The sequence below is a fragment of the Papio anubis genome, chromosome 5 (assembly GCF_008728515.1).
Source record: "Papio anubis isolate 15944 chromosome 5, Panubis1.0, whole genome shotgun sequence".
Lineage (NCBI taxonomy): Eukaryota > Metazoa > Chordata > Mammalia > Primates > Cercopithecidae > Papio > Papio anubis.
In genome coordinates this window covers 125153011-125175054 of record NC_044980.1, presented here as the reverse complement: position 1 = coordinate 125175054, position 22044 = coordinate 125153011, and the positions used below count along the sequence as shown (strand labels likewise).

The following is a 22044-nucleotide window of genomic DNA, read 5'->3' as shown; positions in this document are numbered from 1 at the left end:
CAGATGGTTTTATCAAAGTTAAGATCATTCAAGTTTTGTTTCAGTAATGGGTCTTATGATCAGATCTGTGTGATTAGGTTGAATTCATTATTATTGAGACAAAAATTGACTTAAAGGGGATTCTTGGTATTGGCCTGCAAAAGCTGACGTTACTTAAATGTAAGTTAAGTGCCTGATGATTTAGTCACTTTACTCTCAGCTCTTAGCTCTTTCACTCATCTGTCCTTGTTCTGCACAACCTGCCTTATGGGTAACTTGAATACATATTTTCTCTCGTCAGGGGATGGGGAACGCCTTAAGGGCAGGGGCTGTTTCCACAGCGCTGGCGGGGGGAACCCCTTCCTGCATACCAAGAATGAGTTGTCTATACTTGACGAAGGACAAAGACAAGGTGGCACGCATCTTTCATGTTTCTGCTGGCAGATGCAGTGGACTGGAAATTTCCCGGTCTGGGAAGGACTCCTTCTGTGAGTGCACCTATCCCTGACCATCTATGCTAGCCCTGGGATGGGGGCCCCAGCAGAGTGAGGCCCTGACTTCACATGGACAAGGCCGGGGCAATGGGGCCCCATCGTGGCCTAGTTGCTCTCCATGCCTGTGATCAAGGGAGATGAGCTGCCAGCTTGCTCGGTCAGGGAACACTTGGAAGGCACCCCAAGCGCCCCCAGGTGCACCAGATCTAGGAAACTTACGCAAACTACACGAGGGATGGGGTAGGGCTCAGTGGGAAAAATGAGTCTGACAGGTCAGAGGGAGTAGATTATGAGCTCAGGTTAGGCATTCTGCTCGGTATTTTAAGTACACCCTCCCACTTTTGATTTTTACCAACACCCAGGGAGGTCGGTGCTCCACAAAAAGGAAAGGTGTGCTCAGGTGGCCCGACTTGTCACGGTCCCAGCTCGACCCCGGGCTGCTAGCCCCTTGGCACGCTTGTCCGAGGCCTCCCAGGTCTTCCAGCCCGCCCTGCAGGCTCAAAGCCACGAAACCCAGGGGTGCCGCGTCTCAGGCCCTCCCCGCCCCCACGGCAGAACCCCAGACCCTGCCCCGGTCAACCGCCTGGCGTCGGGCCCGCCGGGTCCGCAAGGAGGAGCCCGCGAGGCGGAGGCGAAGGGGCTGCGCTTACCTCGCCCTGCGCGGGCGCCCCAGGACCCGCGCTCCAGGCTGGCCGCCGCCGCATTCTGCGCCCCTCGCCGGGAACGGCAGCTGCGCCAGTCCTGGACACAACCACTTTCATTTTCCTCAACGACATCGGCAGGAAAACGAAAGCGAAAACCTCCGGGAGGCGGGACCGGGGCCGAGCGCGGGCCGGCAGCCAGAGGCGGGGGCCCCGGGCTCGGGTCTGCGCGTGGCCTGCCCGGTGGCGTTCGGGGTGGAGCTCGGTCCCACCGAGTGCCCGAGAGCTAGTCCGCCGCGCACACCTGCCTCGGCGGGACCCGGGCCCGGGCTGGACGGGAGGCTGGGCAGGCCCGCGGTAAGCGGAAAGGCGCCCGCGGCGCTCTCGCCGGACCGGGACAGGTTCCTCCATCTGCCCTTCATTCAGCGTTTACTTGGGCCTGTGGCTGGCAGCCGGCCCGGGAACTGACCGCTTGCGGCGCTTTGGGCTCTGGCCTGAGGAGGCGGGTGCCAGCCTGAGCAGCTGGGACCAAGCCTCAGAGGAGTCCCCGTTGGAGGGGACTTGACCACGAGGTACCAGGCATCTTATCTGGGGTCAGCGGAGAACCCAAAAGTCAATGATCTCGGTGAAATGGGGGTCCCTCCTAAACTGGAACAGCAGGCCTATGGTTTGGACTCCCTGGTCTAAGCAGTGCCCATCAATATGTAAACATTTAGAGATTCCAGGGTTCAGTGTCTGGCCATCTCTTATTGTTAGTGATTTGGGACAAAATATTCAAGTAGTTAGACTTAGTTACTTCCCTTGTGGGATGGGAATAATAATCATACCTACCGCCAGAATTTTAGGAATGAACAATAGAAGGAAAAAATACTTAAAATTTTCTGTCAGCCTCTAGGTAGGTTCCTTGAGGGCAGCAACCAAGTCATTATTTACCTGGATGCTTGATAGACATTCTCCAGTGGCCAGTGCGTCAACTTGGAGCTATCTCCATGATAACAGGTTAGTTGTCAAAGTTTGGACAATATTTTCTGGAGTTTAAAGACTGAGGAAGCCCTGAAATTTTTTTTTGGAAGGTGTCTCAAACTTAGCCTGACAGCCCCTACAATTATGCCACGGAACCAGGTTTTTGTTAGAGCAGAGCACGGCCACAACATTTGATGGACATTCCTACAGCAGTGTTCAGCGCTGGCCACTGAGGTCTGAAAATACTTTTGCAAGCATTTCTATTCACTTGCTTTTAGAAAACATTGGCAAGACACCATACTCCAAACACAATTTGCCCTGTGTGTACGTTTGTTGCAGAGCAAACATAAAAGTTTTTGCCATAGAGCAAACATAGAGCAGTCTGTTATAACTGGAACAAGAAACCAAAATAAACTATTAAATCTGCCTAGAGTCACTTTGGTTTACCTGTTTGTAATTTGGGCACATTCCCTGCAAGATGGAGGCCCTGGTCTGTGACTGATGTAGGGGCTTGTATGTGTCCTTGCAATAGTTCCCTCAAGAGCAGGTGGGAAAGTGGGGCAGTCCAAATGATGACCTTAGAAAAACAACAGCCTGTTTCTCTGTCCAGAAGATGATACTTTTAGTCTGTAGTATGAAGGAAAAAGAAAAACGAAACAAAAAAGGCAAATCTTGGAGACTCTTCCTCCTTATAGGACAATTCTTGACTACAAGATAGCAAAGTAGAGTTAAATCTGCTTCTGCATAAAAACTATGTTTGGGAAGATGAAGATCAGGAAAAGATGGAAGAGATATAAGAAGATAAGCCAAATCCTGGTTACCTTTTATAGACATCACACATGTGAACAGAGAGCATCAGGAGGTGAAGGCCGGCCTGAAGTCTTTCATCTTGGCGACTTCCCAAGGTTTTGTCCTTGACTTTGTGGGACCAAAAATCTCATCTGACTTCCAGTGTTCCATAGTTGATTAGCACTGTTGCATGAAGTCAGAATACCAATTTATTGATTTCATTCACTGTTTGCTAGAGAAGTGCTATGCTAAATGCATTACATGCATTACCTCATTTAATTCTCCCTACTATCATGTGGTATATTATAACCTATTTATTTTTCACTTGGGAGAACAAAAGATGAAGGAAATCCCAAGGTCACATAGTTACTATGTATGTTAGTGGCAGGGTTTGAATCAAGGCCATCTGACCCCAAAATCTGCAGCTTAGCCATTCCTGTTAGAAGCAAGACTGTCAGGAACACAGAACTTGAGGCCACCTGAAAAGTATATTCTCTTCTTGTAGCCATGCAGTTTGGAGCCCAGTAGTCAGTAGGTGGCTTAGTGAGCCTAAAATCAGAATCAGAAGAGTGAATTGTCTGACTTAAATGGTTAACGATATCAGGCTTGGGCAATGTGGGATGTCGTTTTCCACAACACAGGTCAAAACCTGTAGGGAGGACTGTTCACTCATCCCTGCTGGCCTGGCCTGCTGTTCTCCCTAGATGGGGTCTGGTGGACACCATCTGTTTGTTTCGATGAGGCTCTCTTTATCAGGGTACCCAGGCCGCCCCTCCTCAGATGGATACATTTTTAGATAGAGCAAGGCATTACTGAGTAATGTTACCCAGTAAGGTCTTGCAGCCCTTATTTTTCTTTATGGAGACATTTTGTGTCTTTGCTCTGATTGGCTTGATTTATAATTTAACTTCTAAAGGACAGCGTTCTATCCCACCTTTTGGAGACAGCTGTTTTCCTTACTACCCTTCCTGATCTAACCCTGGAACAAAAGTTTGTGCAGTAGCAAGTTCTGCAACAAGCACTTTATCCAGGCCTGCACTGATAGTCAATGAAGACACAAAAGAAGCAAAAGTCCAAGTCCAAGGCCAGTCCCAAAAGACTTTACTACAGAAGCGGGCAATGGAGGGTTGGGGGGCGGGGCACAGCTGACGATCACACAACACAGCTGAAGAATGATATAAATGGAATGAAAGCATGGTGCAAGCAGCATATAACTTAGGAGTCACTGGTTAGGAAAAAAAATACTTGATGTGTGATTCAGATAAAAATGAAAAAAATAACCCTTTTAGATACTTCATTCAACAAATATTCTGTGGCAACCTCAAAATGCAGCCACCCTGCTAATGCTGGGGATTCAGTGACGAGCAAAAATAAATGTGGTCTCTGCCCTCGGGAAACACTCTTGAGTGAGGTAATAAAACAATCAAATAATTGGTCAAATATAGAATGCCATCCTAAATGCTACAGGATGCATTTGACGCTATAAGAGAGAATGCCAGAGGCGAAACTCCTCTAATAGGCCACCTGTACTCTGGGGCTTTCTGTCATCCTGGCCAGCACTTTCTCAGAGTGGCTCTGCAGTCTGAGGCTCTTCCTATCTACTCCTCCCACCTTCCCTCTCCTCTTTCACAGGGGTCAGACCTGCATTACGGTGTAAGGCTCTTTCTGTTTACTCTTGCTTCTGCTCCTCTTTATTCTTCATACGCATTTTCCCCAATAAACTCTTCCAGGTTTAATTCCACGTTGGTGTCTGCTCTAGGAGGACCCAAGCTGACACAATGATGCCCTTCCTTGACTTGGAGAACCTTGGAAAAGGCCCAAGTTTTGGAAGGCTCCAATTCTGCACATGTTGGCTCAGGTGTCAGGTGGGCAAGGAAGCTCCATATCTGCTTTCGCACTCAGAAGATAATGCTTGTGCTTTGGTACTAAGCTATCAACCATGTCCTCTGTGGGAGCTAGGGTCTGGTCTTGTTTATAAAATGCTTGTTCCATGGATAATCAGCAATTCTCAGTTTAGATCTCAATATTAGAACTATTTCCCTCTAGAAAAGTGCAACCTACCAATAGCAAAAAACATCCTTTAACTTCCTTGAGGAGGAGTTAAAAGTCAAAAAATCAAAAGGGGATGAGCAATTGTTCCTGAACAGCCAAAGGGAAATAATTTTGCTTTGCGGGGGCCTTAGTTTTCTGGCAAAAGGAAGTCTTTTTTTTTGTTTGTTTGTTTGAGATGGAGTTTCGCTCTTCTTCCCCAGGCTGGAGTGTGATGGTGCGGTCTCAGGTCACTGCAATCTCTGCCTCCCAGGTTCAAGTGATTCTCCTGCTTCAGCCTCCCAAGTAGCTGGGATTACAGGTGTGCACCACCACACCCAGCTAATTTTTGTATTTTTTTAGTAGAGACGGGGTTTCATCATGTTGGCCAGGCTGGTTGCGAACTCCAGACCTCAGGTGATCCACCCACCTCGGCCTCCCAAAGTGCTGGGATTATGGGCGTGAGTCACTGCACCCAGCCTGGAAGTCGTCTTTTATAAGTGCTCCTTGAGGAAAGAACTTACCCGTTTGGCAGCACAGATGGAAATCTATCATTGTTGGTAGAAAGAAGCTAGCACTCCAAAAGGCACTTTCACTCTGAGCTTAGCCTCCGTGAGCAAGGTGCCCTTGGAGAGCTGGGTGACAAAGGATGACCCTGTCACTGAGGTTCAGTCACCAGCAACCTGTTCTGAGTGAATCATCTGTCTGAAGGCAGAGCTCTTCAGGTCTACCGCTGGTTCTTCCCATGGAAGGAGGCTTGAACACAAATCATGAGTACTACATGAATATTTGAACATGGCGCTCTCTCATAGTCAAGTATAGCATTTCCTTCACCAACTGCACACCCCAGGCAGCCCATATCCATCTCATGTTGGTGTGGAGGCTGACAGTAGGCGAGTTTACATGCTTTGTTCCCAAGCTGTCAGGAAGCCCAGATACTATTAGTCTGCTTGGTCTAAAAAGAGAAAGAAGTAGGTGTGGGCTTCATGAATGATGTTTTCCTGAGGACTCTCTCTCTCATTCAAGGATGAATGAGTGAAAGTATTTGTTAAATTTTTTTTTTTTTAAACTACCAAATGTACAGTGAGTGTACTACTTAAGCACCTTAGGGATAAGCCTGTCTTTTCCCCCAAAGGTAGTTACAATTTCCCTCATGGAACCAAGCATAATATGATAAGGATTAATTATTTGTAGGTCAATAATTACATTATAATTTACATGCAAGATCTAATTTAATCTTTATAGAAACCTGATATAGGTAAGGAATTTTACAGTTAAGGAAACAGTCTCAAAAAAGTTAAGTGACTTCCCCAAAGTTATAGAGCTAGTAAGTGAAGACATCTACTTTTGGATCACATGCTTATCTGCTCTGGGTCTGTGCACTTAGCCAAAGACATAGTGCCTCCAAGAAAGAGGATGTCATGGGGTAAACCTTGAACATGAATAGAATTAGGATAGTCAGAGATGAAGGAGGACAACGTATGGATGGAGGCAGGAGTGTCAAGGAGAAATAGAAAGCTAAAAGTGTGTCATATCAGGAGTTGAAATGCATTAAAAATATGTGAAGGTTAGACCCTTTTATCGTAATCTAATGACCTTCTTTGTCTAAGTTTCGTGTTAAAGTCTATTTGTCTGATATTAATATAGCCATTCAAACTCTCTTTTGGTTATTTGTATGGAAGATCTTTCACATCTTTTAATTTTCAACCTATTTGTGTCTTTGAATCTAAATTGAAACTCTTGTAGACATCATAATAGTTGTATCATGATTTTAAAATCTATTTGGCAAATCTCTGCCTTTTAATTGAAGAGTTACATTTAATATAATTACTGAAAAGGACTTACTCCTGCCATTTTGCTATTTGTTTTCTATGCCTTTTATCTTTTTTCCTCCTCAATTCCTTCATTACTGCTTTCTTTTGTGTTAAATCCATATTTTCTAGGATAATTCTAAATCTGTATCTTTTAAAGTATATATTATTTATTTGTTTTCTTAATAATTGCCCTGGAGATTACAATTCATATATTGATTTGTAACAACCTAGTTTAGATTAATTTCAATATTATACAAACACTTTGTTCTTATTCAGCTCTATCCCCTTTATATTATATTTCCACAAATTACATCTTTATATATTGTATGCTCATCAACCTAAATTTTAATTATTGCTTTATGCAGTTGTCTTTTAAAAAAAGAAAGGTTAGGAAAAAAATTAATACTGCCCTTTATATTTACTTAGGTAGCTACCTCTCCCCATGTTCATTATTCCTTCATGCAGATTCAAGTATTCAAGTTACTGGCTAGTGTCCTTTCATTTTAGCCTGAAAGATTCCCTTTAGCTTTTTTTTTTTTTTTTTTTTTTTTGAGATGGAGTCTCCTTGCTCTGTTGTCCAGACTGGAGTGCAGTGGCTCAATCTCAGCTCACTGCAACCTCTGCCTCCCTAGTTCAAGCAATTCTCGTGCCTCAGACTCCCAAGTAGCTGGGATTACAGACATGTGCCACCAGCCTGGCTAATTTTTGTATTTTTAGTAGAGGCAGAGTTTCACCATGTTGACCAACCTGGTCTCGAACTCCTAACCTCAGGTGATCTGCTTGCCTTGGCCTCCCAAAGTGCTGGGATTATAGGCATGAGCCACTGCGCCTGGCCCTTTAGCATTTTTTTAAAAAAATACTTTAAGTTCTAGGGTACATGTGTACAATGTGCAGGTTTGTTACATTAGGTATACATGTGCCATGTTGGTTTGCTGCACCCATCAACTCATCATTTACATTAGGTATTTCTCCTAATGCTATCCTTCCCTCAGCTGCCACCCACCGACAGGCCCTGGTGTGTAATGTTCCCCACCCTGTGTCCATGTGTTCTCATTGTTCAATTTCCACCTATGAGTGAGACCATGTGGTGTTTGGTTTTCTGTCCTTGTGATAGTTTGCTGAGAATGATGGTTTCCAGCTTCATCCATGTTCCTGCAAAGGACATGAACTCATCCTTTTTTATGGCTGCATCATATTCCATGGTATATATGTGCCACATTTTCTTAATCCAGTCTATCATTGATGAGCAACTGGGTTGGTTCCAAGTCTTTGCTATTGTGAATAGTGCCACAATAAACATACGTGTGCATGTGTCTTTATAGTAGCATGATTTATAATCCTTTGGGTATATACCCAGTAATAGGATCGCTGGGTCAAATGGTATTTCTGGTTCTAGATCCTTGAGGAATCGCCACACTGTCTTCTACAATGGTTGGACTAATTTGCAGTCCCACCAATGGTGTAAAAGCGTTCCTATTTCTCCACATCCTCTGCAGCATCTGTTGTTTCCTGACTTTTTAATAATCGCCCTTCTAACTGGCATTAGATGGTATCTCATTGTGGTTTTGATTTGCATTTTTCTGATGACCAGTGATGATGAGCATTTTTTCATGAGTCTATTGGCTGCATAAATGTCTTCTTTTGAGAAGTGTCTGTTCATGTACTTTGCCCCTGTTTGTTTTTTTCTTGGAAATTTGTTTAAGTTCTTTGTAGATTCTGAATATTAGCCCTTTTTCAGATGGGTAGATTGCAAAAATGTTCTCCCGTTCTGTAGATTGCCTGTTCACTCTGATGGTAGTTTCTTTTGCCGTGTGGAAGCTCTGTAGTTTAATTAAATCCCATTTGTCAATTTTGGCTTTTGTTGCCATTGCTTTTGGTGTTTTATTCATGAAGTCCTTGCCCATGCCTATGTCCTGAATGCCTAGGTTTTCTTCTAGGGTTTTTATGGTTTTAGGTCTAACATTTAAGTCTTCAATTCATCTTGAATTAATTTTTGTATAAGGCGTAAGAAAGGGATCCAGTTTCAGATTTCTACATATGGCTAGCCAGTTTTCCCAGCACCGTTTATTAAATAGGGATTCCTTTCCCCATTTCTTGTTTTTGTCAGGTTTGGCAAAGATCAGATGGTTATAGATGTGTGGTGTTATTTCTGAGGCCTCTGTTCTGTTCCATTGATCTATATATCTGTTTTGGTACCCGTATTATGCTGTTTTGGTTACTGTAGTCTTGTGGTATAGCTTGAAGTCAGGCAGCGTGATGCCTCCAGTTTTGTTCTTTTTGCTTAGGATTGTCTTGGCTATGCGGGCTCTTCTTTGGTTCCATATGAACTTTAAAGTAGTTTTTTTCCCAATGCTGTGAAGAAAGTCATTGGTAGCGTGATGGGGATGGCATTGAATCTACACATTACCTTGGGCAGTATGGTCATTTTCACGTTATTGAGTCTTCCTATCCATGAGCATGGAATGTTCTTCCATTTGTTTGTGTCCTCTTTTATTTCATTGAGCAGTGGTTTGTAGTTCTCCTTGAAGAGGTCCTTCACATCCCTTGTAAGTTGGATTCCTAGTATTTTATTCTCTTTGTACCAATTGTGAATGGGAGTTCAATCATGATTTGGCTGTTTGTCTGTTATTGGTGTATAGGAATGCTTGTGATTTTTCCGCATTGATTTTCTATCCTGAGACTTTGCTGAAGTTGTTTATCAACTTAAGGAGATTTTAGGCTGAGATGATAGGGTTTTCTAAATATACAATCATGTCATCTGCAGACAGGGACAACTTGACTTCCTCTTTTCCTAATTGAATACCCTTTATTTCTTTCCCTTGCCTGATTGCCCTGGCCAGAACTTCCAACACTATGTTGAATAGGAGTGGTGAGAGAGGGCATCCTTGTCTCGTGCCGGTTTTCAAAGGGAATGTTTCCAGTTTTTGCCCATTCAGTATGATATTGGCTGTGGGTCTGTCATAAATAGCTCTTATTATTTTGAGATACATTCCATCAATACCTAGTTTATTGACAGTTTTTAGCATGAAGGGCTTTTGAATTTTGTCAAAGGCCTTTTCTGCATCTATTGAGATAATCATGTGTTTTTTATCATTGGTTCTGTTTATGTGATGGATTACATTTATCGATTTGTGTATGTTGAACCAGCCTTGCATCCTAGGGATGAAGCCGACTTGATCGTGGTGGATGAGCTTTTTGATGTGCTACTGGATTTGGTTTGCCAGTATTTTACTGAAGATTTTCGCACCGCCTTTCATCAGGAATACTGGTGTAAAATTCTCCTTTTTTGTTGTGTCTCTACCAGGCTTTGGTATCAGGATGATGCTGGCCTCATAAAATGAGTTAGGGAGGATTCCCTCTTTTTCTATTGATTGGAATAGTTTCAGAACAAATGGTACCAGCTCCTCTTTGTACCTCTGGTAGAATTTGGCTGTGAATCTGTCTGGTCCTGGCCTTTTTTTGGTTGGTAGGCTATTAATTATTGCCTCAATTTCAGAGCCTGTTATTGGTCTATTCAGAGATTCAACTTCTTCCTGGTTTAGTCTAGGGAAGGTGTATGTGTCCAGGAATTTATCCATTTCTTCTAAATTTTCTAGTTTATTTGCATAGAGGTGTTTAAAGTATTCTCTGATGGTAGTTTGTATTTCTGTGGGATTGGTGGTGATATCCCCTTTATAATTTTTTATTGTGTCTATTTGATTCTTCCCTCTTCTATTATTTATTAGTCTTGCTGGCGGTCTATCAATTTTGTTGATCTTTTCAAAAAACAAGCTCCTGGATTCACTGATTTTTTTGAAGGGTTTTTCTGTCTCTATCTCCTTCAGTTTTGCTCTGATCTTAGTTATTTCTTGCTTTCTGCTAGCTTTTGAATGTGTTTGCTCTTGCTTCTGTAGTTCTTTTAATTGTGATGTTAGGGTGTCGATTTTAGATCTTTCCTGCTTTCTCTTGTGGGCATTTAGTGCTATAAATTTCCTTCTATACACTGCTTTAAATGTGTTCCAGAGATTCTGGTACATTGTGTCTTTGTTCTCATTGGTTTCAAAGAACATTTTTATTTCTGCCTTCATTTCTTTATGTACCCAGTAGTCATTCAGGAGCAGGTTGTTCAGTTTCCATGTAGTTGTGCAGTTTTGAGTGAGTTTCTTAATCCTGAGTTCTAGTTTGATTGCACTGTGATCTGAGAGACAGTTTGTTATAATTTCTGTTCTTTTACATTTGCTGAGGAGTGCTTTACTTCCAATTATGTGTTCAATTTTAGAATAAGTGTGATGTGGTGCTGAGCAGAATGTATATTCTGTTGATTTGGGGTGGAGAGTTCTGTAGATGTCTATTAGGTCTGCTTGGTGCAGAGCTGAGTTCCAAGCACCCATCACCTAGACCAGGTATTAAGCAGAATAATTCTCTTTGACAAACAACAGCCTTCTGGAATCCATGAGAATGTTCAGGGAACCCTGACAGAGATAAGAACTAGTTTCCAAGAATAGGAAAAGATGATACAGCAAATCTTTGCCTTTACTTTGATCTGTGGCAGGAAACTGGTTTTTAAGAGAATCTGGTTTGTTCCTCCACCTCCTTTTCTTTGTCCTTCATATTTCTGTGAGTATGCTGGTTTCTAGTTGTTATACACATTAACTGAACACCTCATCACTCACCAACTCTGCCCCTGTGGCTACAGTTTGTGTATACCTCTCTCCTGGAGGGGAGGAGATCCTTGGTCTGATAACACAGTCAGTCTTCCCAAAGTCATGGCTCTAAAGGAAACAAACCACACATGAATCCAACAGGCTTAGACAGAGCACTTGGATTTCTACATGCTTGGCTCAACCCTGGAAGTGACTTGGGCTATTGCCCCACCACATGAAGACCTCTAAGCATTCAGGTAATTATGGTTTTTGCCCTCAGAAGGCCACAAATGACTGGAATCAGTGGCATTGAGAATAAGAGAGAAAATGAAGAAACTATTCACTCGTGCTACACGATAATGGGTAGACAGAACTGCAATTCAGATTCTAGAGCCCCTGGGAAGACAGTTAATCAGTAACCCAGCACAGAACCATGTTTGAGGAGAGTGGAGAAGCCAACAGTGTTCCAGAAGACGTGCTGCCTGCCTTCCCCCGCCAAGTTTGATGCTCCTTGTTTTGTTATGCAACATGCCCTTGAGTTTCTATCCAACACTGGAGCTTTTTACCCAGGTCCGTCCACACCTTCTAGCCCGAAGTGCCCTGTGCAAATTGTATATAGATTTAGACACCTCTCTTGCACCACACTCAACCCCCAATCCTCTCAGCCCACCACTTACTCCAGTCACTGTTGCAGTGACCAGTTCTCATGGGCTCTGGCAACCCCTACTTCGGCCCTGCAATGTATTCTCTCTTGCTTTCTACCCACAGGACAGAACTTATCTGGGACTCGTGCATGTGCAGCCTGGAAATGTAGGGAGCTGACACGTGTGGGCTGCCTTTGACAAATGGGTGCCAACAAAGAAATGCTTCCCCCTTTTACTCATGGTACAGATGGTATTGAGATGCATTTCATAAGCTTCTTTTACAGTCCTTACTGGATGGAACATCCCTGCCCTTGGTGCTAGTCAACCTGAAAATGCATCCTATTCAGCCTCCCTCCTTCTCTGTTCTCCTCCTTTTGTCCTTTATTCCTGCTCCCTGGAATCCTGTCCCCAAAGCATAAACTGCTTAACTGCACAGAAGCACTTGTCTCGGGCTCTACTTTCAATGGAACCCAAACTACAACATTTGTGCAAGAAGGCTGGCTCAGCCCATAGTCAATTAATGAAATGAAGAATTCTAGTTCACAAGAATCAAATCTTAATCTTAATCCCAACCATTGCTAGAATTAACCCAAGCTGATACAGAGAAAAGGCAGGTGACAGTGTGGCACAGGCTCACTAAATTCTAGAAATAAAGATTCTAGGCAGTTGCTGTTATTTAAAAAATCATTTTACTTATTAAAACTTTCTCATTTCCTAAGGCACTTCAGTAGCTTTCACAAAAACATGTTTGTTCTTTTTTAACCAGGTGAAGCATATGCTTTAGGAGTACCATGGTAACATAATCAGCAAAGAGAAGACAATTACACTGAACACAAAATATCTCCCAATAAAGTTACAGGACTAAAGTGAGCTACTCTGAAAGACCGTGAACACAATTTAAATTTCTTTTTTGTAATATCCTCCCATGATTAAGTATCAAAAAAGGAACACACACAATGACACTGTTTTTGGCACTTAGAGAAGTGCTAGAGGCTAGGGCTGGTAAGGCCGTGCACCAGTGGCAGCTGCAGACAATTGCCAGAGTGATTCTGTGTTTTTTAAAAAAAAAGACACAAACCAGCAGGCTAAGGAACCAGCCTTTCCCAAGTGTATTCTGAAGGGCAAATAACTTAAGGAGAAAAGGATACAACAACAAACAAACAATAAAACCCACGTTACAGCTTTGAGAGAAAAGACAAGATTGCTCATCTCTCTCACCTGATAAACTTCCTTTAAACCATACATAAGACGCTATAGTAGCAAGGAGGTTTCCACAGCAGTGGAAAACAAGAATAGTAGATTCAATGGTGCATTTATTATGAGCCTGCACAAGCCCAGTGCTTTGATCAGATGTAAACAACGCTACTCAGTCATCATGCTGAGTGGTCTAAGAGCTCACACATCAATGCACTTGCCGGTGATCTGCATCTGCTCATTCTGCTCCATCTTCATTACCTTTCACTTTCCCTAGCCCTGTGCTCTCTTGCCCTGGGGAAGCAATGATCCAGTTAATGTCCTCTGTAACTGAGAAAAGGTAAGAATCAAACTCCTTGTGCAATTACTTCCTTTTCCTCTAAAGTTCACCATTAGAGGGGAGTGGGAAAAGGGGCAGGGGACTTAGACCTCTAGCCTTATTAGGGGCCTTTTCAAGTAGTCTAAAATTAAAATGTAAATTTAGCGTATGCTTCTCACATTCCTCCAGATCTCACTGGTTCTAGTGAAAAATTAACTTCTTCGGAGATGCTGAGTCTATCATTGTAATAGGACTTAGATGAAGTTGTCTATAGGTAGCCACAGTGTCCCTAGAGGAAGGTGGTGCTCTAGGACCATATGTAGCCTCTGAGTGTGGGTGCCCATCCATGAGCAAGTCAGACACAGATCAAGAGGATAAACAGCAAAGGCCTTTGTCACTGAAGGACTCGGAGTCTGCACAAGCTGGCCATTTCTGGCAAGACAGTCTTTCCTTTTCAGTTTCCCCCTTACTGGAAGCTGTGTTAGAAGGCTGTGCTTTTAAGGATTGTGGGCCTTTCTTGACCATCTTTTAACATCCTTGTGTGACTTGGAGTTTTTCTGTGTTTCATTCTATAAAAACAAGCAAAAATATGTCAGTAACACATTTTAAAAAGATGCCTCCTAGTCTCCAAACAAACAAGAACTGAGGATATCTTCCCTGGGAAGAGAATCCTGCAGCAGATTCTGAAAGGTTTCTTCTAGCCTCTGCACTATCCAGCACGGCTACTGCCATAGAGATATACATAGTGACATGTCTACACAGGAAGAGACCAGACAGGATGGGCTATAAGTAAGCATCTTGCCATTTACAACCCTTTAATGGCTAAACTAGTCCATGGTGTCTGTGAGAGGGAGTTTGCGAGTGGCTCTATTGTGAGGGGCGCCTGAGACCTGGCCAGACCCAGACCCAGTGCATCAGCACTGAGGGAGGAGGTCTTCTTACCCTTTGACTCTCAGCATCTGGTCAATGGTGTCCGGGAGTGGGGTACCGAAGCTCTCTGGGAGAAACAAGGTGAGGATGGCTGTCAGGATGGTCAGACTTCCCATGAGAATGTAGGGCAGGAAGCGGTCGTAGGCACCTATGGTAAAGCAGACAGAGCCTCAGGCCCAGGGCTGCAGTTAGACTTGGTCTCTCTCTACCCCTTTATGCTCCCAGGACTCTGGAAGGGGATCACCTTCCTTCTTGGTCTCACATCTCCCACAGTCTGAGCAGTCACATTAGAATCTGGCACCTAGACAGGTTTCAGAACCCAGAGCTGGCACAGGCATGCCCAGAGCCCAGCAGTGTTCCACCATGCAGGGGAGGAGTAAAAATGGATGGTTGCAGGAGAAGACTGGGCCATGCTGATTATTTCTATTTCTGGGCCATGCTAATTATTCTTATTTCCCAAGGTTGGGTTTCCAAGGAACCCGAGATACTTGTCCAGGGACGGAAATAACTCTTCCACCTCTGCAGATGTATCCCAGCCCATGTGATCTGCTTTCAGGTTAGGCAGGCTGCTTTGCTTGCTTTGAGATCTACATACCATGTTCACAAAGCACTCTGGGTACTCTCAGGTGGGTGTCACCCTCCCTAAAGAGGTACTGGCTAGGGATGTGCAGGGAAACTACAGGTGCTATAAAGACATAATTCTGAGAAGAGAAAACTGGAGACCTGCTACATAAAATGGCATGGGCTGGATCTTCACACAAGATAAAATCACTCTATAGTGCTCCAGGTTATAATTTTCAGTTCATCAGACCTCTTGTATGGACATCTTTTCCCTCATGTTCCTTTTAAACTCTGATTCCAAGAAATTTCTCCAGCTAAGTACACTGGCTCCCTAAACCACTCTGTAGGTTCTTAGGATAAAGGAATTGTAGTCTCTGATGGAAGGCCTGGAATGGCTAAAACAGAAACAAACCCTCTAATTTTCTCATCAATTTCTAGGTAGTCTATAGGTTGTTATTCATTTGAAAGTGAGGGCCAGTGCACTGGGACAAGAACCCTTCCCGGCCAAAGATCCAGTACTGGATGGAGTCCATGTGCTGTATGAGCTTGTTTTTCTGTTAATATGTGACCTCCAGCTCACATTCAAGCCGGTTAGTACTTCCATCCCGCTGCTCTAGTGTGCCCTCGGCCCATGGGACTTACCAAGGTAAACGAAGTAGGGAGACAGGATGCTGCCCAGGCGGGATGCTGTGGAGCTGACTCCCACACCCATGTTTCTCACCACCGTGGGATACAGCTCAGCTGTGTACACGTAGACCATGGAAAAGGCAGCCGTGACTCCAAACTTGCCCACCATCACCAGGACTGTAGCCAAATAATACAAGTCTGGAGGAGCAAAGGATAGAGGGTACGAGTAGATACCAACCCATGGCACACAGCTATTGAGAGCAAAACAAACATATTTTCTCCCTGAATTTTTTGGGAAGTCAGTTTCTATCACTTTCTATTGTGGGGGAAGGGGCTATAGCCAAGACTTCCCTCCAAGTTGATTGCTGAAAGGAGGCTGGGGACTGTAGCTATAAGGACATGCGCTTTCCTCAGCCTGGAGACCACCAGAGTAAGCTCCTCAATAGTCCAATCGACCTGCTTCCCAGTCCAGAAGTCATTAAAGACATGTCTGTCAGGGATTAGCTGTCACCCCAGGACCTCACACTGCAGGCACTATGGAATTAACTCATGATGTTTAGATGAATGGAGAATTCAGTTCTAACTCATTTCATGCTTTCCTCCCATTCAGACCTCAAAAAACCCATAGGCCATCAGAATCTCAAGTTGATCTTCTAATCTCTCTGTGCTGTGCTGATGGGAGAGCTATATGTGACCTAAAGGTCACTCTGAGCTCAGCTGTGAGCCTCTATGTTGGTTCTGGGCTCCTCCTGCCACATCCCATGGGGAGCTGTTCCTGTGCAGTGTTCCCAGCCTGATGGGCCCAAAAGTGACCATCAGAGGCTCCCAAATCTACAGGTACACTGAAGACTCTATAAATTATTGTAAATGGCTACATCCCACCCATCTATGGGATACCAAGATAGTTTCAGAAATAAACTCCTGCTAAGGGCCTGTGAGGCCCTCTCAGTGGTCTAACCCCTCCCCTTCTCCCTCTTCCTCAAACATGCCAGGCTCATCCCCTGCTCAGGGTCACTGTCTTTGCCATTTCTTCTTCCTAAAATGTTCTGCTAGACTTTTTCAGGGCTTTCTGTCACTTTATATACATTTCAGATGAACTGCCCCCTGTTCAGGGACACTATCTGTGACTATGTAAACGGACTCGGCATTGTTCTTCATTTGTATTCCTAGAAGGTAACGCAGTCTGAACTGTATTAAGCATTTTATTTAATTGTTTGTTGTCTTCTCAACTAGGATGTATGTTCCATGAGGGCCTGGGGTTCGGCCTGGCTTGCTTTCTTGTGTATCGTTATTACCGAGCACAGTGCCCAGCCCGTGGTAGGCATGCCAGAGCTATTTGTTGAATAAATAAAGAAGACGGGGCCAGGAAAAAAAGTAACGGGATAGCTCTTTCTTCCCCCTTCTTCTGGAGTGGAAAACAGTATGAGCACATTAACTTGGGTAAAGAATAAAATTAACCAACAGCCCCAATGGCTGCTTTTTCCCACTCCCTCAAAGCCCAGGCCATAAGTGTTCCAGTCTCAGAAGACACTTTCTATTGACTTTTAGGCCAAGAATGTACACATGCAAGGGAGCTGTGATGGGCTTGATTTTATTCTCTTTATTAATTGAGACAGCCTGGTAGAAATAAGACACTCAGAGAAGACCCCAAACCATAGATGCACATGGTCCCTACCTGGGGGTACCAGTTGCACGAAGAGAAGGACACTGCCACCCAGGAAGAGGGCAGTGGCCATGGAATAGCGCCGGGGCAAATATTGCAGCAGCAGCCAGGCCAACACGTATGCTGGGACTTCAACCACCGCTGAAAGGAAGCAGTTCACATAGATGTCCCCATGCAAGTTAGGAGTATCAAGGGAAAGCCCGAAATAGCCCACTGATATGGTCATCCTGAAACAGAGTGCAGAAGAAAGCTGGAAAAGCAGTATCTACATCTCTCCCAACCTGTACAACTTTTACAATGCAATTATTTCAGTAAATTCCAAACCATCTTTAAGCAGAGACTAGTAAACCCTGCACCAGTGCACTCTCAGAGCCTTCCATATAGACAGTGTCCCAGCAAAAAAGCTTGTATAATTCAGATAGATTCACTTCATTGAAAAGAAAAATTCCAACCTGCCTTTCAGCTTTAAAAATCCTAAGCTGAACCTCCTCAAATCCAGCAACTGCAGAAGGAGCTAAAGAATGAGTCAGGAGGCAGACATCAAGTGAGATGTGATAGGATTGTGGGGATAAGATAACAAAAGGAACAACATTAGGTCAAACACTTGGAGAGAGACCCCCACACACTACCTGTGGTGACCAGTCAGGAAGAGGCTGGTCAGAGGCAGCTAACACCAGCCCCATGGTACTTGTGGAGCAGAGAGGTGGCTCCCAACGGAGGGGCCACACTGCCTCTCATCTGTATGCCCCGCAGTCCCCTGACCTGGGCATCCCCAGTAGGCATTCTCTCTGTTTATGACCCACACTTTATGGATTAGAGTGCTTTGACTCATCTGCAGGTGGAACACACAGCTGGTACAATAAAAAGAGTATGGGCATGAGTCCCCAGGAAATCCAGAGCAGGGAGGACAGCCTGGGTGAACACAAAAGTAGGTGACTCATCACAGGTTGGCATGTCTGTGGTGCAGGCTACATGCTGCTCCTGTCTTGAGGCCAACTCAGGGAATGGTGAAATGCCTGGAGGGATCCTGGGCCATTCTTTGGAAGTGGATGACTCATAGCACCCCCTCAGTAGGCACAGTGGCTGACTGCCTCAAAGCTGGATGGGACTAGTAATAAGGACTCTGAGATGAAGTCCGCCCTCCTCGCCCATCTTCTCAACGCTCACCCACCAGGCTCCAGAAGTCGCCTAGAATCCCAGGGTTCGGCCGCTGAGCAAAAGCTAGCTAGGTGCACTTGGACATGTTTCCTCTCCCTGGTAATTCACAAATCCCTTTCTGACACACTTTGTGAAATGCCTCGAGTGGGAACCTGGTGAGGACATCTAGGTTATAGCCCTGACTCCAGGACCGTTTACGGACATCCCAGGAGGAGCACGTCCCACTTCCACATTTCCAGAAAGTAATTGGCAGCCTCTGCAGCCTACAGGACATGGTGTCTTCACTCAGATCCTTCTTAAAAGCCCTACCTGACCTCCTCAGCCACTGTCTGTGACTGGGTAGGAGACAGAAACTAAATGACCCAAATTGGGCAAGGATTCATTTAAGATCTGGAGAGATTCCCCACAGAAGAGTCCATATTTCCCAAAACAGCCTCCACAATTGTTTTCATTCTCCTTCTCTGAGGTTCCATCCCATGAAGAATTGTGACATGCCCATTTCTTCAATCTAACATAAGACATATCCTTTTAACTCTCTGATGACACAGGCCTTCAATTTTGGTCTGAAGCGTGTCTGTAAACAACAGGCCCAATGGCCACTTCAAGAAGCTTTGGAAGCCTCAGGCAGGTCTCTTTTACATACCACAGCATTATGGACATGATGGTGACCATCCGGATATTCCAGGTTCGAAGCAGATCCAGAATGTTGTGGGACTGCTGCTTCTTGGAACTTAGGTCTTGTAACTGCAGGAACAACATGATAAGGGTATGGGAAGATGAGGTGGTCAGCAACTCAGAGCACACAATAACATACTTGAATCCCTGGCGTCTTAGCTGTCTGCATCTCAGAGTCGGGGAGTGTTATGTTTCTAAGAACAGTAAGGATACTGACTGTGTTTAAGGCTATGAAAACTTCCCTAGGCCTTGTCAGTAACAAATCAGAGTGAATGAAAATGAGGAAAAGTAGGTGACCAGTCCCTCAAGGGTACGGGAATACAGAGGCCCAGGCTGACTGCTTCCTCACTGCACCCCCACATCTTCCTGTCAGTGGCCACATTCCAAGGAGGCCTCTAAGTATTCCTCCCCAAGCCTGGCTCCCTGCCCTCTGGGTCAGAGAGAGAACCTGGCTGTGTGGTTTATTGGTCTGATATTTTTAAAAAGTTAATGTTTCGAGTCCTTATACCATGTAGTTACTGGTCTGCTTCCAGGGAAAAAGAATTCAAATAGAAAAACAGGAAAATTGACCTGAGCTTCACCCAGAGTGACTTCCTACGAAATTCAGCACAGCCAAGGCCATTAATAAACCACACGTCTAAACACACTGATGTTGCTTTCTTAAGCAAACCCAGGTTTGGAGCTTGTTTTTCCAGTTAGAAGTTCAACCAAAGGTCAACTTTGGACTGAAAGGATCCCCTGAAATAGCCTCATTTCCTCAAAGATGCCAGTGGGGCTTATGCATTCACCCAGATTGACCCCTCACTTAAAAACCCCCAAAGCCACCTAACTTAAAAGCCCTCTGCCACACTCCTCCCTGACCTTTGTGCACAGGACCCCTTTCTGGTGCATGCTGACCGTGGCTGCTGGGCCACCACTCACTGGGAAGTCTGCAGGGCTGGCAGTGGCCATTGGCTTCCGCTGTCTACAATAACTGTTCCCTTTTTCCCAAGGCCAACCATGCCTGCCTCTCACACTTCAGCATGGCTGCTTGTGGCTGTTCCCACAGCCAACCCCTCTTCTTCCAGTCAGACCACAGACACATTCCAGAACCACACCAGGCAGCATTTACAGCTTCTAACCTCTCCTCATAGTCACGAGACCGAGGAAAACTGCCTGCTACAGAGATGGTAGTAGAGGGAACGGGAAGGAAAAGCAAGAACCAGGAACCAGGCAGAGCCAAGAAATGACTCATGGTGTGTGAGAACAGGGTTGCAGGGAGGGTGGGGTAGGGGGAAGAGGTGGACATCAAAAAGGACCTGACTCCAAGATGATATGCAATAATTAACCATTGGAGGATAGAAAGAGACTAAACACTTTTTTAAAAAATTATTTTTAATGAATAATTGCTAATACTCAAGAGATGAAATACTTCTAACTCCAAATCTATCTGTGCTTTACATTTTACATTCAGGGTTATCTTTGTAAGATGACAAGCCACCTTAGGTATAAGAAACAATGATTTCCCCAAATGCTGACTTTATGAAAGGCCTATTACTCAAAAAGAGTGTTTATTATTAGAAGTAATGGTTAAAATATATGATTGCCTAGAAAGGAAGGAAGTAAAGAGTGAAAATCTAAAACCCGTGGTGAAAAAAGTGAGGCAGCTGTAACCTATTCCTCAACTTCTGAATGTTAACAGGGCCCGCTTGGGGGTGGGGGGATGGAGGCGTTTGGGGGGCGGGCAGCTGGGGCTTGGGCAGAGAGAGGGCTGGGTTGCTGTGAGCAGGGAGGACTTCAGGGCTGGGTGCTGCTGCCCTCAAATCACAGTCAGTCTGTCCCTCTCACCCGCATCCACGTGGTGCTTACCTCACTTGGGTCAAAGATGGTGGAAGGCACAACAATTCCATTGGCTTTGGCAGCCTTGCGGATGATCACCTCTGCCTCTTCAAATCGTCCCTGAGAGATGAGCCATCGGGGGGACTCAGGGATGAACCTGGCAGTACAAAGTGTGATCTCAGTGAGGCCTCCCTGCCAACAGTAGACCCACAGACCAGGCAGAGCACAGCCATAGGAGGGAATGGGGTTGCAGAACCAGAGCTTGTGGAATGTTTGGTGTTCACAAGCCAGAAGCAAAGAGCTGATCCACACACAGCAATAACCTGGGGTGGATGAGCTTTTGTGTACACCACACTGCACAAAAATGTGAGAGCCTTGCACCCTCTGACAGCATCCCAATGCTGGCTGGCCACCTCCATTTCTGAAGAGCACTGGTGCCACCTGCTGGGCTGAGGAGATGGGTGCAAGATGGGCTCCGGAAGCCGGGCTTCTGTGCATGTCTAGGCCAGCCCAGGCCCTGCTACACTCTCCTCCCTGTCCCTGACACCAACAGAAGTTTCTACCCTAGCCTCTTAGCTTCTCTTCTCTCCTCACCCTACCCCTGATTTATCCAACAGACTTGTCAGATACTCTACCTAAAATAGCATGTTTGGCCAGGTGCAGTGGTTCACTCCTATAATCCAAGCACTTTAGAGGCGGGTGGATCATTTGAGGCTAGGAGTTTGAGACCAGCCTGGCCAACATGGTGAAACCTGTCTCTACAAAAAAATACAAAAAAATGATCCAGGTGTGGTGGCAGGCACCTGTAGTCCCAGCTACTCGGGAGGCTGAGACATGAGAATCGCTTGAACTGGGGAGGCAGAGGTTGCAGTAAGTGGAAATCACGCCACTGCACTCCAGCCTGGGCAACAGACAGAGACTTTGTCTCGAAAAAAAAGAAAGAAAAGAAAAGAAAAAAGAAAAAAAAATTAGCATGCTTATCAAGGTGCTCTATGGATATTATTTTCCATCTTGCTGGGACCAGGTAGCCGCCCCCCACCCTTGGTCATGACTGGGCCCCGTGATGTGTGGCTTACTCTCCCACTATGCCCTGAAATGCTCTCTGCTCCACGTGGGCTGGTGATC

The 22044-nt window shown here is 45.0% G+C and overlaps 2 protein-coding genes and 1 long non-coding RNA gene across 16 annotated transcripts in view; 1 reads left to right on the top strand and 2 right to left on the bottom strand.

Annotated features, from left to right (window-relative positions):
• Window positions 1-5135, bottom strand: part of LOC101014638 — a 141697-nt gene extending 136562 nt beyond the window's left edge. For 5 of the 12 annotated variants that reach the window (XR_002522732.2, XM_031666785.1, XM_009209054.4 and 2 more), the window contains exon 1: window positions 1124-5131. Coding sequence is in view for 11 of the 12 variants with exons in the window: in XM_031666785.1 (XP_031522645.1) it covers window positions 1124-1525 (402 nt within the window). In the remaining variant the exon portion in view is untranslated. Of the gene's footprint in view, window positions 1-1123 lie in introns of all 12 variants that reach the window. The other 7 variants (XM_031666786.1, XM_017959854.3, XM_031666787.1 and 4 more) reach the window with 5 other exon arrangements.
• LOC116275029 lies at window positions 256-13034 on the top strand. The gene is made up of 2 exons (XR_004183996.1): window positions 256-467; window positions 12099-13034. It is a non-coding gene; the product is annotated as an uncharacterized LOC116275029 (long non-coding RNA).
• Window positions 12644-22044, bottom strand: part of SLC22A5 (solute carrier family 22 member 5) — a 25429-nt gene continuing 16028 nt past the window's right edge. For 2 of the 3 annotated variants that reach the window (XM_017959342.3, XM_021939163.2), the window contains 6 exons: window positions 20950-21076; window positions 19070-19170; window positions 17281-17495; window positions 15621-15803; window positions 14430-14565; window positions 12644-14056 (listed from right to left, as the gene is read on the bottom strand). In XM_017959342.3, coding sequence (XP_017814831.1) covers window positions 13969-14056; window positions 14430-14565; window positions 15621-15803; window positions 17281-17495; window positions 19070-19170; window positions 20950-21076 — 850 coding nt within the window. In that variant the 3' untranslated portion in view covers window positions 12644-13968. The remainder of the gene's footprint in view (window positions 14057-14429; window positions 14566-15620; window positions 15804-17280; window positions 17496-19069; window positions 19171-20949; window positions 21077-22044) is intronic. The other variant, NM_001168756.1, reaches the window with a different exon arrangement.